The sequence below is a fragment of the Tamandua tetradactyla genome, chromosome 5 (genome assembly GCF_023851605.1).
Source record: "Tamandua tetradactyla isolate mTamTet1 chromosome 5, mTamTet1.pri, whole genome shotgun sequence".
NCBI classification, from domain to species: Eukaryota; Metazoa; Chordata; class Mammalia; order Pilosa; family Myrmecophagidae; genus Tamandua; species Tamandua tetradactyla.
Window position 1 is genome coordinate 49102535 of NC_135331.1, and position 18745 is coordinate 49121279.

An 18745-nucleotide genomic window follows, 5' to 3' on the forward strand; every position below is an offset into this window, starting at 1 on the left:
TTGAAAACAAGCTAGGTGAAAAGAAGTCATTGATAAAGGACAACATATTGTACGGTTCTATTCATATAACATGTCCAGAAAAGGCACCATTTATAGACAGAAAGTTGATCAACGGTTGACTATGACTGGGGATGAGAACTGTATTTCAGCATGAGGGATCTTGAGGTGACGAAAACGTTCTATAACTATATAATTGTGATATTGCACAACTCAGCTAATTTACTAAAATCATTGATTTGTAGACTTAAAATTGATAATTTTTATGGTATGTAAGTTATACCTCAATAAAGTTGTTAAAAGGATAATATGAGGTGAACAAGTCTATTGGAAAGATTACACACTGAAATACCACAAATATATGTATAAAGGTAGGAGGCCTAGAGAGAAATCACCAAAGAACCACTCTTTATTTAAAGTAGATGCAAGCTTTGCTACAATGAATTTTATTCCCAACCAAGTTGTCTTCCATGTGTGAAAGTAACAATATATTTCGCAAGGATTCAGAAATATCACTTACTGTCTTTTTGAAAAAATTACTTTACCCTGAAGCCATAAATCAAAATAAAGAACTAGAAAGGGTAGTCACTATTTCAAAGTTCCCTACCTCAGGACTGGTTGGATTCTAATTTCCAGACTAAATGTTGGCTCTGCAATGCTTTCACATCAGCTGTTCTATTTTTGCTTCTAGGCCTCCCAACACCAAGCAATGTTTCATCTCATGCCCTATTCTTTAATTTTGGGGTGGGGTGCATTGTCTGGGATTTGAACCTGGGTCTCCCATGTGTAAGGCAAGCATTCTACCATTGAACCACCCACACAGCTTCGTGCCTTTTTCTTAACCTCAAGGTGCAAATGGAAGTTCTTGCTATAACTACCACCTAACACTGGTGCCTATTCTCTTCTGGTACTTAAAAATAATGGGTTACCTATTTACACTGGACCAAAAGAATTACCGAACAGTGACACACTTGGTCATTTACAATGTCAAGTAACTTAATGACTTTCTGCCTCTCTAAAATTCAAGGGATAATCACCCTTCCTTTCCTAGTAAGATCCATTCTTAAACATGGGCTTGAAAATTAAAAAATGGAAATGCTTAAGACAACTAACGAAAATAGCAAATAAGCCCATGAAAAGATGCTCATCGCATGTCTTAGACAAATACAAATTAAAATCACAGTAAGATAGGACTAAAAATTCACTAAAGGCAAAAATTAAACAAAGCAAAACAAACAGCTAAGCTAAAAAATACCAAAGATTTATGAGAATGTAGGATACATGGATCCCTCATACATTGCTGCTGAGAATGTAAAATAGTAAAGCCACTTCAGAAAACAGTTTGGCAGTTAATAGTTAGCTGTACACTTACCATATGACACAACAATCTTAACCCTAGGTATTTACTGAAGAGAAATTAAAACATATCTACACAACGACTTATACACAGAGGTTTATGACAGCTTTATTCATAATAGTAAAAACAGAAACAAAAACAGAAAATAACTCAAACGTACATCAACTGGTGAATAAACAAACTGTGGTATATCCATACAATGCAATACTACTAAACAATAAAAAAGGAACTAACTACTGATACATGGAACAACATGAAACTCTCAAAAGCATTAAGTCTAAGAAGCCATCTACAAAAGACTATATGATTCCATTTATTTGAAACTAGGAAAACCAAACTATAGTGACAAAAAGCAGTTCAACGGCTGCCAGGGGCTGTGGGAGCAAAGGACTGTGGTGGTGGTGATAATACAACTTTATATATTTGACAAAACTCATTGAATTATACACTTAAATTGGTTAATTTTATATGTAAAACAATAATCTTACAAAAAAGATTAAGGAAATATACCAAACTGTAAGAGCAGTAACATGATATTCTTGGTATGTTGGATTTCCAAATATTCTACAATAAGAATGTATTATTTTAAAATGAAAATATGTCATTTTAAAACAATATTGTAAATGCATGATTACACTACATGATCACAATTACCTCAAAATAATTAACATACAGATTCAGAGTTAAAACAGTGAAAGGAAATTTACCACTGTTTACTCCGTGTAAGGTATACTAGACTACACTCCTAAAAGATCTCTAAAATTTCTCAAGTTTAGGGTGAGCTTTGTTTAAAAATTCAATAGGAATAGAAAATTACTTGTAATAATTGATATAAATGTATCAATACCTTTTGCACAAGTTAATGAATTAGAAAGGCATCACATGGAGTCACTTTTCATAGATACTTTAAGAAGATTCAGTATTCATTATCTTTTGTTTTTTCAGACGTTTCTAAATTATTTTTTCAAGCAGTATTCTCTGTGCCTCTCACAATGGTAAGGCAAAATAGATTCTACTTTGTAATTAAGAATTTTATTCTTTAAAACTATTAAAAAACAAATAGTTCTTAAACCTGGGATGTATCTTCCACTTAGTAAAGCCCTATTTCGTAAAACAAAAGAAACAGAACATAAACAGTTATCTACATTTAAATTAAATTTTCACCCTGACCAGCTGTAACAGTAACTGCTTTAATCTTTCCGAACACCTCATCTACTTAAACCAATCTTCAGGAATATTTTCTCCATTTATATAGAGAATGAATACTGGTTTGCAAACAAACCAATTGGTTTTAGTAACTCCTTTTTTTTAAATAGATTCATTAAATTCCGTCTTCTAAGACCATTTTGATATGCCAACTGTGAATTTAAACTCACAGTAAAAACAAAACAAAAAGCACAAAAAGAAATACTCTTATAGAGCAAATAGCACCTGATGGTTATCTTGCGTTTATGGACATTTCAAAACTAGTAATACAAGAATTTAGTGAGAGATCACTTTTTGGGAGACTAGCCAAGAGGACTGACATAGAACACACATTATATCCAAATCCTTGGTCCTTTTTGTCAGATATAGGTAAGAACTCTTAGATCCCCAAATAAATGATAAAAAAAAGACCATAGCAGAGCAAACAACACTCGATGGCTAGTTGTGTTTCAGTTAAAATGCCTTCTACCAAGCCAAACATAATACTACTACAAGTGGCTTAAGCAATGAGAAATTTATAAATTTCTCATTTATAAATTCCAGAGTAGGCTAATACAACAACTCACAGGCTTTACCAAGAACTCTGGTGATTTTCATCTATCCACTAAGCCAACCTCAGAATATAAATATGGCTATCTCGCCTTGTGATCATAAGATGGCTTTAGCAGTTCCAAGTGTCAGATTCAGACAAGAAAACGTCCTGAAAAGGATAGCAGTTTCCTCCTCTACGCCTACCGTGAAGAAAATCTTTCTCAGAAGCCCCATTGCAGATTTCTCCTCAGGTGCCATTGGGCAGGACATATCTCATCAATTACAAATAAAACCAATTCATCCTCGGGGAAGAGAACCCACTATCCCTGGTAAGCAGGCAGACGGGAAATCCCCAAACAAAAAAGCAAGACAGGAGGGTCAGAATGCCTGTGGATAGCAAGTAATTGTATTTGCAACAATGCAACAGGGCTTAAAACTTACTGTACAAGTTGTCATGCTAGCTTCCACTGGCTGAGAGGGTACAACAGCACTCAAAACACGGAAAAAAGTATCATATGATGGACTGTTATTCATTAAAAAAAAATATTTCAGGGACTAATAATGGCTGAGATTCAGTAAGTACATTCTACGTGCTAGGCACAATTCTATGCACTTTATGTGTATTGACACATTTAATCCTCACAAATTATAGATAAAGAAAAGCACAGAGAGACCAAATAACTTACTCATGAAAAATCAGTGACAGGGCTGATTTGACCTAGAAGGTCAAATGGCTACATCATGCTACACAGGGTGATGTGAAAAGGGTACACATATATTCCAAAATGGAAAAATAAAAGTCAAACAAACCAAGGGATAAGTGGACTTGCAGAAACCAAATCAAGAATTTGGTTGAGATTTATACACTGTACATTTTATTAAATACTGGGTTTTATTACAAGTTAATTTATTTCTGATAGACAGTCCATTAAAAAAAGTGTGGCTATGTTCAGATTCTTACTTGACACTGTTTTTTTGACTAACCATTCCACTCTTACTGAGTCTATAATAAGTCATTATGGGCAGAAAGGTTAATTTTCATAAACGAAGAAAGGAATTTCTGAAGTTGTACGGCACTCAATATATATAAGAGTATTACCAAAATGTGAGCATGATCATAATAAAGTATATGATCACAGAGTATTTTGCTTTTCATGGTATATTGATAACAGCCACAGTTAAAGTCATGCACATTGTCTTTACTAACTACTGAAAGTTTCTACCTTGTATATAAGAGTTAGTCAAACTCCAGGGTTCAGCATCTAGCCAAAAATTAAACTATGATGGAAAATGGCTGTCAAATTGCTTTTTCAGACCATCACAAGAAAGTTATCAGCTGTAATATCCATCCTGAAATCGTGGTGGGAAGTTCCTGGGAGTTGCCTTTTCCTGCGTTTTGATCAAGTCTATAATAGCTGACAGCACTGCACAGTCTCTGGATTTCGTGACCTTCCAGTCTACAGGATGAGGATTTTCAATCTTCTCTTGCAGAAGTATATCTAATTCCTTTCTTAATTCCTAAGGTTGGAAATATAACACATGTTCAAGAAAACAAGATGAAATATCAAACAATGTAATAAATAAAAGTTGGTGGGTACAAGGAGTTTTGAAAGATTTTAGATAAAATATTTAGTGAACAACCAATTACAGTATTACCAAAAGGGTAAATAACTTAAGTGTGGTTAAGTTTCAAAGCCCAACTCCAATCAAAATGAACCATTCAAAATGGATGGTTTAAATTGCTAAGAAACAATTCAGAAAAACTATGCATCATTTTCTCAACACTATTTGCTCTGTTGAAACTGAGCAAGGAATGGATAAAATAATATATTTAACAATAAAACAATAAGACCACATTCTGTCTTGTGTGTAAATTGAAAGATAATTATGTAGTTAGTCACCTTAACAAGGTGGGCAATTCTTGCTGGAGACTGAAAGATAATCCATTCATCTACAGCAATAGTTTCCTGGTCATTATCCTTCTGGATGGAAATATCACCCCCAAAGAATAAGAGACAGTATGGAGAAACCTCTGTGCAGTCATATAAGTATATCTGAAATGAGAATTAAAGTGAATTAATACATTCAGGAGGCTGGAAAAATTACTACCACATTAATTCAACAAATATGCCAGTATTGAGCTATTAGTATATTCCTTGTAAAATAGGTATTACTCTGCTAGTGTGTAAAAGAAACTCATCTTGAAGAAATGCCATTTTAAATGAGCAACTTCATTTCCAAATTCATGGACTTCTATTTGTTTCAGTTCTCATATAGCACTATTCTTTCAATAATACTTTCTTAGTAAAACCAAAACAATAATATAGCTGAAATATTTTTCTGTATATATTCAGCATTTTTAAAATCTCAAAATATTTTTCCAAAATAGGATAAAAATAAAATCACGTTTAAATCACATATATTATATGTGTAAACTCCAATATACCACAAGACCCCTGAATTTTTCAATATACTCCAATATACCATGAGACTCTTGAATTTTCTTAAAAGTAGACTTTGAAAGAAAATTCTGGCAATCAAAAAACTGCCCTATTAAATTAAGTTTTGCCATGGCAGACATGCACAAATAAAAGTATAGGTTATATGGTTAAGGAAAAAAAAATGTAACTCAGGCCACATGAAAAGTTAAAAAAAAAAAAAGAGAAAGTACAAACTTTGCCTATAAATGTTAACTATACAATTATAAAAATATAACAAGACTGATATTTAGACCATGATTATTTTAAATGTCCACTTACACTACTTGTTCTCATCTTCAGGTGATAGATAAGCCAGTTGTAGTGAAAGTCTGTTTGTTCAACATTAACAGATTTAGGATGAATGGCAACTAATCCATCAGTTTTTGTGTAAACTTTCACCCTTTAAAAGAAATCAAATGCATTCTGTTAAAAAAAATAGTCTTCTGGGAGATTCTTTACTACTTCAAAAATTGATGAGGGATTACTAAAAACCAACCAAAGAAACCCTAGAACCTTAAAAAAAAATTCCAGAGTTGAGTTATTTTTTGCAATATAAATTTACAAATCCATATGTGGAAAGAAATATCAGCTAAATATAAAACCATAAAATGAATCTTCTTGTAGGTATAATTAGTCAACATATTTAAAAGGTAACAGAATATTCCATAAAACTATGGTAAGATATATTATGTTACTAAAAGAAAAATAAAAGAATAAAAATCTGATATAATTAAAAGTGATTTCAACCAAGGGAATAGTTTACAATTTCACTATGGCAATAAGACTAATAAATTTACAAAATTCCTTTCTGAAATGATCAATTTTTCAATTTCACAGGCCATGCACCCATTTAAAGGATTTTTGTTAAAAATAATTCAAAATAATCTATTTTTAATCATGTTTTAAATAATAAAACTAGTTCAGTCTCAATTCCCGAAGGTATGTTCTTTGATATTCATAAAAAGTTTACCTCAATTTGTAGTAGTTTTTAATAAAAATTATTCAACGGGGAGATGTTTTGAAGCTTTACTTTTAAATGCTTAAGTTTAATTTCTATATTATTTATACAGCATAAAAACTTGATAAACCATTAATTCTTCCTATTACTTTTTAAGTGTATCTAGTTTGAGGTTGTAGGAATTCACATTACCTCTATTAAAATCATGAAATAATGGTCATGATGCAAGGAATTCACATTATCTCTATCAAAATCATGAAATCAGGGTCATGATGCCATATTCAGCATAATATCTGAAACTGTTTTTGCTCATCCCTCAGTCCATTTTAACCAATGCCATATTGTAAACATGCATCACTAGAGCAGGAGTTGGCAAATTTTTTCGGTAAGGGGTCAGACAGTAAATATTTTAGGCTTTATGGGCCATAAGATTTCAGTCACAACTACTCAACTCTGCTGGTATAACAGAAAAGCAGACATAGGATGTAAACAAATGAGTGTGGCTGTGTTCCAATGAAACCTTATTTATAAAAACAAGCTTTGGGCCTGCAGGCCACAGTTTGCTGACCCCTGGTCTAGACAGAAAGCACCAATCCAAAAAAACTGACTTCTTTTTAAAAAAATAAATAATACCATCCCAAGATGGTAGTGGGAAATAATTAAATGTTTGTATTTGAAAGAGCCTCCATGTTAAGCTACATGTCCTTAGATATAAAGGAAAATTTGTCAAAGTACTGATGTCAAAAAAAAGCTTGGATCAAGTAAAATACAGATAATCAGCTCACAAATGATTCTGTAGCCCATAATCCTATACTCTCAAATATGGTCTCTCAACCTTACTGCTATTGACATTTTGAGCTGGATAATTCTTTGTTGTGGGGTACTCTCCTATTCAATGTAGAATGTTTGCTAGCAGCTATTACATGCCAATAGCATCCTCCTTCCCAGCTGTGACAACCACAAATGCCTTCAAATGTTCCCCAAGAGGCAAAATTAGACCTCACTTTGAGAACCACTTATCAAGAACAATGTCTGCTAGCACTTTGGTCTAACTCTGAGGTTTCCTCTTCCCCCAAATGTTTTCTTCATGTTTATAGTCATATGCAAAATGTTATTCTACTTTTTCATTTATTATCAGTTCAAATATTTTCTCTGTTACTCCACAATGATTATTTTATATACCCATCAAAATGAAATACCATAAAATATAGTTATATAAAATCTCTAATTTCCCCATCACTACTATTTATGTTGTTTACCATAAAGTTTTCAGAAGACATTTGGAATTGCTTCCTTAGGATACATTCCTTAATTTGAAATATTCATTTATGAATTCACTCAGTGACTATTTTAATGGCACTAGATACATATGCTAATTTAGAGTGTGGTCCAAAAGAGTGGAACACATTTACATACCACAAGCCATTTATAGCTTTCAGTTTCTCTGTACCCTTAATTACTAGACAAAAATATGCCTTGTTGTCTCCAGTTACTACTGATACTATCTATACATTTATTTTATTAGTTACAGATTATTTCTCAAAATAGGAATGTACCAAAAAATTTTTCAAAGAGCAAGGTTACAAAATTATCCATCTTATAAAAGAAAGGGAAAAACAAACAAAAAACAAACCCTGAAACAAAATCTACTCTAAACAATTTGTATCCAGACATTGGCTTTTAATAGCTGGCTTTCCTATTTATATTGGTATTATATTTCACTAACATTCTTTGTGATTAATGGGGGATGGAAGAAATGACTCTAAGAAATTGTTGAGAACAAAAGTGATACCTATGTTAAACAGTCTGTCTTCTCAAAAATGATCAAAAGTAAAAAGAATGTGGCCCAAATATGCACAAGAACAAAGTTATAATATAAGGAAGTCCTGTAACATTAGAGGATTTCTAAAGTTCAAGGAGATGATAAGTAATAGATAAAAATCTTCAATGCTTACATTTTTCTTTTTTTACCCAAATTTGGTCGGATTTTAGCAACTTTGGGGTATAAACCAGCACAGATGACAGCTTTAATTATCTTCTCATTATCTATGGGGGTGGGTGGGAAGGTAGAGGAAAATAAAAGTAAAATACTTGTATAATGAACAATGGCAAGGTAGTTGCACTGTGTTTTCTGCTTTACCTGAATTTATATTAGACTCTGGATCTTTCGGACTTCTACTGCTTACAAATCCAGCTGCAAGAAGATGCTCAGCAAACTGTCCTTTCATATTATGCAGCATCTGGGGAGCAATGGTAGTGAACACAACTAGAATACCTTTCACACAGCTATAAGGCATATGCTCAGAAATTAAATTGAAAGTTTCCTTTGCTATATAAGACACTTTCCCAAAAATGTGACATTTTATTTTTGTTGATTTTTTTTTTTTTTCTGCATGGGCAGGCTCCAGGAATTGAACCCAGCCGAGAACTCTGCCTGCTGAGCCATCGTGGCCTGCCCTTCAATAATGTGACATTTTAGAGCAGAACAGGCAAACTACAGCCTGCAGACATATGCCCTTTTATCTGTTTTGTCTACAGTTGATTGTACACTACAATAGGAGAGCTGAATGGCTGTAACAGAGACATATGGCCAGCAAAGCCTAAAATATTTACTGATCTTTTATAGACATTTAAGGTTTACTTTTTGAAAGACTCACTCATAATAATGTAGTTTTTTGTCTCTAACCTCATTTTGAAGAAAATACAGAAAAGCACAAATAAAATAGCCAACATCTATATTTCTATGACTAAGACTATTTTCTGTTTCATTGCAAAAATCATTGGGCACAAATGATCCATGACTTACTCATTATAAAGCATGCAAGATGAAAATAAAAATTTCCTTTATACTCTTAGCAATAATAACTAAGTAAACAAGATTGCTGATACTTATGCATATATACTGACAGATAAATTAGAAATACAATTAATGATGGAATCACATTAAAACTGTTTTTAAAAAAATTTAAATTAATCTGAAATAGAAATGAAAAGATTAGATGAATTTTACATTTTCATAAACATAGCAGATAGTTTCTAAAGCATTCTTCGAAGCTTAAAAACAATATGAAACATTGTAAAATTGCGTCATATTTAAGTGTGTAAACCCTTTATGAAATACAGCTTTTCAACTTTCTCGACCTCATTTTTCTTATAATTAACACTCTATTATTATTATTACTGTTAGTTTTATATTTTTCAGGGTAAGAAACCTTTCATTCTATTCTGCTCCATAATTCCCAAAGATGTTTTGCATTAATTCTACCTTTAAATAATTTCAGGGCACACCACCTGTTGATTTAGTATGAACTCTTCATTCCTGAATCACTTTGATTTCTCTCTTAACATGCAGTGATTTCACTGTCAATGAAATTTTCAAACATAGCTAATGGATACAGGTACTTCTCTAGTGCTTTTATTTTTTTTAATTATCAATGTGGTAACATATATACAACATAACATTTTCCATTTTACCATTTTCAAGTAGACAATTTAGTGGTGCTAATTATATTCACAATGTACTACCATCACCACCCTCCATTGCCAAAATTTCTCTATCACCCTGAATAGAAATTCTGAATCCATTAAGTATTAACTTCCCCATTCCCCACTCCCACCCCAAATCTGGGACCCTGTAATCTTGGTTTTTGTCTCTATGAATTTGCATAATCTAATTATTTCATGTAAGCAAGATCAAGATCATACAATTTTTGTTCTTTTGGGTCTGCCTTATTCCACTCAACAGGATGTTTATCCATCCTGTATCATGTATCAGACTTTCACTACTCTTGTGCTTAAACAATATTTCATTGTATGTATATACTACATTTTGTTTATCCGTTCATCTGTGGATGGACATTTGGGGTGCTTCTACCATTTGGCTATTGAGAATAATGCTGCTGTGAACACTTGGTGTACAAATATCTCTGCCCAAATCCATGTTTTCAATTCTTTTGGGTATGTCCTAAAAGTTTGATTGCCGGGATATATGGTAATCCTGTATTTAACTTTCTGAGAAACCAACAATGTATGAGGGTTCCTACTTCTCTGCATTCTTGCCAACATTTGTTAACGGTTTTTTCACTAACAGCTATTCCAATGGTGATGTGGTATCTTGTGGTTTGGATTGGCATTTCCCTAATGGCTAATGAATTTGAACATCTTTCCATGTCTCTTTGGCCATTTGTATATCATTTGGAGAACTATCTATTCAAGTCTTTGTGCTTTTTACAATTAGGCTGCCTTTTTGTTGTTGACTCAAAGGATTTCTTTATATATTCTGGACACTAAACCTTTTTCAGAAATATGGTTCACAAATATTTTCTCCCATTCTGTAAGGCTGGTTTTTTTTTTTTTTTTTACTTTCTTGATAATATTCTTAGATGCACAAAGTTTTAAAATTTGATAAGATCCAAATCTATTTTTTCTGCTGTTACTTGTTTGTTTGGAGTAAAGTCTAAGAATCTATTGCCTAATAAAAGACGCTGAAGATAGCCCCATTTACTTCCAAGGGTTTTATAGATTTAGTTATTATATTTAGGTCTTTGATCCATTTTGTACTGATGTTTATTTATGGTGTGAGGTAGGGGCCAACTTTCATTTTTTTTCATTTTAGATATCCAGTTTACTTAGCATCATATATTGAAGAGGCTTCTTTACCCACTAAGTGGATTTGGTACCCTTATTAAAAATTAGGAGGCCAAAATAAATAAATAAAATAAAAATAATTTTAAAATATCTTGATTGGTTATAAGATTTTCAAATGATACCTGGATTTAGTAATCTTTCTGTACTTCTAATTTAGTTCAATTTTCATTTCAGAATATGTTCTTTTTTTCTCTAAATACACATTCAATTACCCTTGAAATTTCTATGAAAGACAGCTATTATCCCCATGATGGATCATCCATCTTTCTTTTTATAAGCTTTTTTACTTACTGCTCAAACATTTGCCTTTTTCAGCTGCATTTATGAACTGTGATTACCTCAAGCTTTTCTTTTAGAGTAATAATTTGATTTTAAACAGTAACTATTTTGTTCCTTGCTATTTTATTCTGGTCTTCAACTTATTACCTCAGCAGTCTTCCTTTCTTGTTCACTATGTTAGTTCATTTTCTTATCTTTGTCTTGCTGAATGCATATTCTTCTTCAATTACTCCATATTATGAAGCAGTTGTAAGGCATTTTCTTTCATTGAGATACACTGTGTTCCATCATTGTTTTTTTTTACTCCATATTATGAAGCAGTTGTAAGGCATTTTCTTTCATTGAGAAACACTGTGTCCCATCATTGTTTTTTTTCCCTTTGGCTGCAGTATCTAAACAGTGTCCAAAACCCATCCTTCTTTTCATTTTGCTCAAGACTAGGCAGTTCTGATTAGATAACGTTAGATTCTTGACTCTTTACCCTCTTTATAGATTTGAAAAAGTTAGTACCAGGGTTTATGCTACCGCTAATGTATGTGCATATTTGGGGGGGGGGGGGTTGGAGGGGAGAGGTGAGGATATTCATTTTTCTACTTCTTGAGGCTCAATTTCTAAATTTAGTATAGAGTCTGAAACCTGAATGCACAACTGCACTTCTTATTAATTTTCTTCTGTTTTACATGCCTCCTGTGCAGTGTTTTCACTACACTAAATTAGAAAAAAGATTAAAATACCTATCTTACTTGGTATTTTTAAGTAGAATAGGAGTATTACTGAAAAGTCTCAGGCAGAATCATCAACATGGCTTCTAGAAAGTGGGGACAAGAATGGTTACTGAGCCTTACAGCACTTTGTGAATACAACCTGAAACCTTCTTTCTTTTCTTGGCCATTAGTTTTCTATGTTTATTATATTAGGTTATATACATCTCCTTGTTTTGTTGCAGTGGTATGAAGAAAAATTTCTCCTACTATTTTCTACAGTGATTCAACTTCAAAAGAGAAGTTGTGAAGGTTTAAAAGGATTATGTACTCTAGAAAAGCATGTTTTAATCCTGATCCATCTTGTGGAGGCAGCCGTTTCTTTTAATTCCTATTTAGCACTGTAGGTGGGAAACCTGATTAGATTAGGGGGGAGACGTGACTTCATTCATTCCAAGTGGGTCTTGATTAGTTTACTGGAATCCTTTTAAAGAGGAAACATTTTGGAGAAAGCTTGATATCCACAAGAGCCAAGAGCCCACACAGCCAAAGACCTTTGGAGATGAAAAAGGAAAACGCCCTCAGGAGAGCTTCATGAAACAAGAAGCCTGAAGAGAAATCTAATAGATGTCACCATGTTCCTAGCAGACATTGTCATGTTTGCCATGTGCCTTTCCAGCCGAAAGAGAAACCCTGAAGTTCACTGGCCTTTCTTGAGTGAAGGTAATCTCTTGCTGGTAACTTAATTTGGATATTTTTATAGACTTGCTTTAATTATGACATTTTCACAGCCTCAGAACTGTAAAACTGCAACTTAATAAATTCTCCCTTTTAAAAGCCATTCCATTTCTTTATATTGCATTCCGGGTGCTAGCAAACTAAACAGAAGTTCATACAATTAACTCTTTGCTACACATCTATTGAACAAAATGGACATATATATTCTCTAATCTAGTATATATAAAAATAAGTACAAAACATTCACTGTTACCTGCAGTGTATTTGAAGACAGAAAATAGTCCCAGCAATAGTCCTTTTCATATCTGAAACCACGTTGCTTAGCTTTTTCCCAGCCCTATGGGGCAAAGAAATGAAGAAATGATTCATATCATCCCTAAAGCAAATACTCCTTACTAGTTTTTGAGATTTTATGAGTAATAATTTCACTGTCTGACATTTTTCTTAGTAAAAAAAATTTCAGTTTTGAAATTTACGAACTTAACAAACATGACTTCCCCAAATCCTAATCTTCACAAAGTAAGAGGTACTGAATGTCCATATTTTTCTTTAAAGAAATAAGTATGAATTATACAGTTACATATTGTGTATTATACATAAAATGGCATTATAGTGTGACACAAAGAACATGTTGTAGAACAAATTTCAAAGCTATTTTATATTTTCTCCTTCACAAATGCGTTTTCTTAGCTAGGGAAAGTGGAAAAATAGGAAAAAAAGGTAGGAAAAATATGCTTAATCAGAGGAAGGGAAAAAAACCCAATTTCTCCATAATATGTAGTAAAAAATGAATTTAGAGCTAAAGTAATCCATATTGATTCTATAAACCAAATGGCATTTTATTTTTTTGAGGCGAGAAAACAATTATTACATCATACAAAAATCCAGACATGAAAGATTTGTACAGAAGGAATCAGTGAATAGTAAACGAGAGTGCATTTCAATTTAAATGTGAAACGCTTTCCATGATATTAGGACAACCCAAAGCACATAAATGCCAGGCCTTCATAATAGGTTTTGTTCACTGGCCAAAACTTGCCATAAAATGAAGGTTTGCAATGTCTGCTCTACTGGCTCTTAACAAAACTATCGAGGTCTTCAAGAAAGGTAATGTATCCCTAGTGCTCCAGGGCTATGCTGATTATCAACTCATCTGCAAAAGTGTTGCCCATCCCTCGGTCCGCAAGGAAATCTATTAGGTGGTCATACAAGGCCCAGTCCAGAAAATCTGTGATGAGTGTGTAATTAGTGTCTTTCCAGTCAGACTTGCCAGTGTCACTGAAAGCTCAGTTCCCTGATGGAGAAAATGTTTCTCTTGTCCCCTTCTTGTCCAACCTCATCCTCTGGATAGTGACAGTCCAGCACAAGGGCCTTCTTGCCATCATTCTTTGTAACTTCAACCACAAAATTGGGAGTCAACACCAATTTAGGCTCCTGTTCAGCCTTGTCCCCTTGTGAGGGTTCCTCCTTCCCACCAAATATAGGTGGGTGTTATTGTTAATGTTAGAAATGACAGGGACCTTTTCCCCAGCAATTTTCCACACCAATTTACCTTCTGCCCCATTCACTTCCAGCTCCCTACCTCAGGACATCCTGAGGAAGGACTTGAGTGTCTGGATCATCTTCTTCTCCTTAATCTCATCACTCAGGAATCCAGCAAAAGCTTTATCCCCTTCAGTGTGTAGTGCACTGCAGCTGCATGGCCTGTGAGACCGCAAGAGTCCGGGCCCACGAGCCGACCCCACGTGCACACTGAGCAGTCTAAAGGGTCAGGGGCATGGCTAGGGCCCCAGCAGCAGCAGCGCCTACAGCCACTGGGATGACGCAACGGTACGGAGGCCAACAACCATGGAGCCCAGGGCACAGGCACACAGCATAGGAGAGACAGCATCACAAGTGGGAGGCAGCGGGGGAGAACATGGGACTGCCAAGGACAAATGGGGCCAATACATCTTTTTTTTTTTTTGCATGAGCAGGCACTCAGGTCCCCGGCACAACAGGTGAGAACTCTGCCACTGAACCACCGTTGCCAGCCCGCCAATACATTTTAATTTTGTAAAAACTGATGATAAATATTTACCTTCAGATAAGCCTGGCATTTTGGGGAGAGGAAAATACCTCCCTAATCTGAATAATGTACATAATTATGATGCTCTGTCTCTAAATGGTTGAATTTGACCATAGGTGTAAGTTTATCAATGAATAGAAAGATTTTCTGACACAAATGAAGAAAAATATAAGATACAAAGAATAACAAACATGAAATTTTAAAATAAACTGCTCAATAAACTTGTTTTCTACACTTAGCAAAACAACACAGACTTCTTTTTCAAAAGGATAAGTGTAATGAACTATTATAAAAATGAAAATTATTTTCACAATATGTAAATATTAATCGAAGTGTTTTCCGGTTATTAGAAAGGCAGGATTTATAATTCTTTTCAAATGTTCACCTGATTTTCAACATTCTCACTTAGCAATTTATTCCCGATATCTACAATACTAGGTTAAATATATTCCTAGTTATATTATCAGCTTTTCTCTTAAATGGCTACAATCCAGACAGATCAAGTTGTTTTACCTCAAATGCATTCACAACTGTCAGGTGGTCACTTCTAGTATCTTTTGCCAATTCCTTTCTTCTTGCATCTGCAATCTTTTCTTTTCCCTTTACAAAATAATAAAGGCAATTTAAATTGTTCTGATGATATATAATAAGAGAATGACATTCTAAAATAAAGCTACTGAAAAATATTTCTATTTAGGCAACAGCTACTCTCTATATCTAAAAAACAGATGAATCTTTCTTACCAATGGAATGACAAATGGGTCTTTGAAACTGAGACTAGCAGCAATGGTGAGTACTGGATCTAAGCAACAAAACAGAGCTCCAAAAAGAATCATTTTCCCAATATGTGGTTCAACTGGTAATCGTGCTAAGTGGACACCAAGAGGTGTCAACTCTTCTTGTTTATCCAAAGCATTCTGTAAGGTAAAGATTCAGGTTTAAAAACAGGCAGTTTAAGGATTACATTTAAAGCTACTTTTAAGTTGCTTCTAACAAGCCATTTCTTATTCTCTTAGCTCAAATGCCTTAATACTTGTTTAGCTTTACTTTTCTTCATCAAAACTTGAGTTCTGAGATAAGCAAAGGTGAGAAACTTATTTAAATAAAAACAAAATTAATCCGTAACTAGGCTTTACTGTAAATATTAGGAGAGAAATAGAAGCAACAAACTAGGAACTTTCAGTCAAAGAGAGAAAACCACTCAGTAAAGTAGAAGAAATGTAGGGAGATAACAGTATTATATATTTAGAATATACAATGTTTAGCATCAAAAGATACTATCAAAATGTGAAAAGGTCAAAATAAGAAAAAGCATATGGAATACATTACTGACAAACGTCTCAAGAGTAAACAAGAAGCATGTAATGATCTACAACCCATGAGAAAACCAGCACCAACGATTTATAGAAATTTATGTAATTTTAAATCAGGCCTGCAATTTAAAAAATTGTATGAAAAAGGCCCAATATTAAAAGAACATCACAAAGGTATCATTCTAAAACTTCCTCATACATAACTCCTTTACTGAGCTGAATCAAATTTGGCACTTTGAATCAAGTTCCTTGACCTACCTCAAGGTAATGAGATTTAATTTTATAATTAGCTGGATTACATGCTCTAACATTAAATATAAGTTAGCATTTAAAAAGTTAGGTTCAATTTACCAGTTCCATCAAGTGTTTTATAGACAGCAATACTGCTTCATTTGATGGTGGATCCATTAGTCTACTTAGAAAATAAGCAATTCCACCCAGCTTTAAAATCTGGAAGGAGACAAATAGAATTAAACATACATCATATATTTCACTTAACAGTGTAGTTCTGCCTGTGCTGATCACACAAATAAAGCATCAAACCTATACAAATGGTTTACAAGTTATTTTACCAGAATTAATGTCTTATTTGTGATTCTCTGAAAACATGTTTAATGGCCTACATACCACTTTCAACTAACAATTTTATTAGTAAAAAAGTGGTTAGGGCAGTGTGACAGTGGCTCAGAGGCAGAATTCTCGCCTGCCATGCTGGAGACCCAGGTTTGATTCCTGGTGCCTGCCCATGCAAAAACAAACAAACTAACAAAAAAAGTGGTTAAAATCTCAGCAAATAAATTGAGATTTTCAAAATAAGACTAATTTAATATTAAAATACAAAAAAAAAGGCTGAAAAAAATAAGGGAAATCTTCAGTGTGGAACAGTAGCTAACACTTACTGAATATCAGGTATGTTCTAATTTAATATATGAAATAACCTGCCCAGTTTGTGAGGGGAGGAGTTAGGATCAGGTAGAATGGCTTCAGAGCAGGACATGATTAAATACTGCTTTACATGTGATTAAATTTTCCTTATACTAAGAGATGTTTAAATACTTAGGGCTTTATTAGCACCCCCTAAAACAAATGCATAGTAATTCTCGTATATTAACTAAGATTAATAAATCTTATTATACCATAACTAAAGATTACTTTCTTCTATAAAAGAAGTTCAAAATTAGAAAAACCCATTTATTCTGTTAATTATCCCACTTAATTTACCTTAATTTGTAGACAAAGTTCTTCCAAAGGAGTTCTCAAAATTTCTGGCAGTTGATAGGCATCCAGAAGGCTTGCTCTAAGACCATTGTACAGATGATAGCAATGACCCGGTTGAACTCTTGAAAAAACAAAAGGGGGGAGAGGTATCAATGTCTTTCTAGAATGCTAGAGAAAACAGTAGACAAGGGAAGAAGACAATTATGATTTCCCACATCATAAAAAATTTACCTAATTATTATTCATTACTTATTTATTCCATCCTCCCATTTTCTTTGAATTACCCTAAACCCTCTATCCCTATGTTCCAATTTTAAGAAAGAAATACAAGATTTGCTCTATTTCACAAAATAATGTGGTTTATTTCTATCATACACATTCCAGATTGCCATGCTTGATAACAACAGTCTACTTGGGCTATAACTAGGGATTGTAACCTCAAACATACTTTTTGAGCAATTATGCAGCAAATTCTGGTATTTTATTAATCTGCCCATATTATTTAAAAAACTTTTTAAGTATGTGCTGTTTGGTGTGTTCTCAGAGGATGTTGGATTTTTTTTTTTTAATCTACTGAACTACTGACATGAATGATACCATTCTTTGGACAACAATAAGGACAGAGATAAGGGTATTCATGCATTTTCAAGCAGAATAAATACGTACGGGCTCTTGCTATTTCAGGGTGAAGGGGGTGTGTAAAAATATTTTCCCCCATACAAATGAAAATATTTTTCCCATAGGAATAAAAATAAATTTCAAAAATCTCATCTATTTATGCCACAAATCAAGAAAAACTACTATCTAAAATATGGACTGAATATCTCTCCAGCAGTAATCAAAATAACAGTACCCCCACTGAGGACCACATAGTCTTTTCATTGCTCGCTAGGGCCTCCAAAATAATTAATCTAATTTGGCTTTCTTAAAGGAATTTACATCAATGACCCCTACAAGGGACTATTTTCCTTTTGAATTAAAATACTACAATTCTATAGTTATTCTCCATCATGGTAATGGGGATGAATAATTAAAATTTAATACTTCAGTCATTTTCCCTAATTGTTTCATGAATCTAACTTAAGGCCTATTAGTTTACTATTCATACACAAAGGTAATATGCTAAAATCCATTCACTATGGTGAACACTTTTTGAACCAGTTTCCAGTGATGATGAGTATGCAAAGGAAATCCCCAGTTTATGCAAAGGAACCCCCCAGTTTCGTAGGGTCTTATATTTCCTGATAACTGA

General features: G+C 33.5%; 1 protein-coding gene and 1 pseudogene across 1 annotated transcript in view; both read right to left on the reverse strand.

Moving 5' to 3' along the window:
• Positions 1-1644: 1644 nt before the first annotated feature.
• Positions 1645-18745, reverse strand: part of DHX36 (DEAH-box helicase 36) — a 51467-nt gene continuing 34366 nt past the window's right edge. Inside the window, exons 16-25 of the mRNA XM_077160831.1 lie at positions 17497-17614; positions 16627-16725; positions 15706-15879; positions 15476-15562; positions 13148-13231; positions 8670-8769; positions 8485-8575; positions 5851-5971; positions 4993-5145; positions 1645-4609 (exon numbers count right to left, since the gene is read on the reverse strand). Of these exons, the coding sequence (XP_077016946.1) occupies positions 4424-4609; positions 4993-5145; positions 5851-5971; positions 8485-8575; positions 8670-8769; positions 13148-13231; positions 15476-15562; positions 15706-15879; positions 16627-16725; positions 17497-17614 (1213 nt within the window). The 3' untranslated portion in view covers positions 1645-4423. The remainder of the gene's footprint in view (positions 4610-4992; positions 5146-5850; positions 5972-8484; positions 8576-8669; positions 8770-13147; positions 13232-15475; positions 15563-15705; positions 15880-16626; positions 16726-17496; positions 17615-18745) is intronic.
• Positions 13240-15469, reverse strand: LOC143684135 (complement component 1 Q subcomponent-binding protein, mitochondrial pseudogene; annotated as a pseudogene).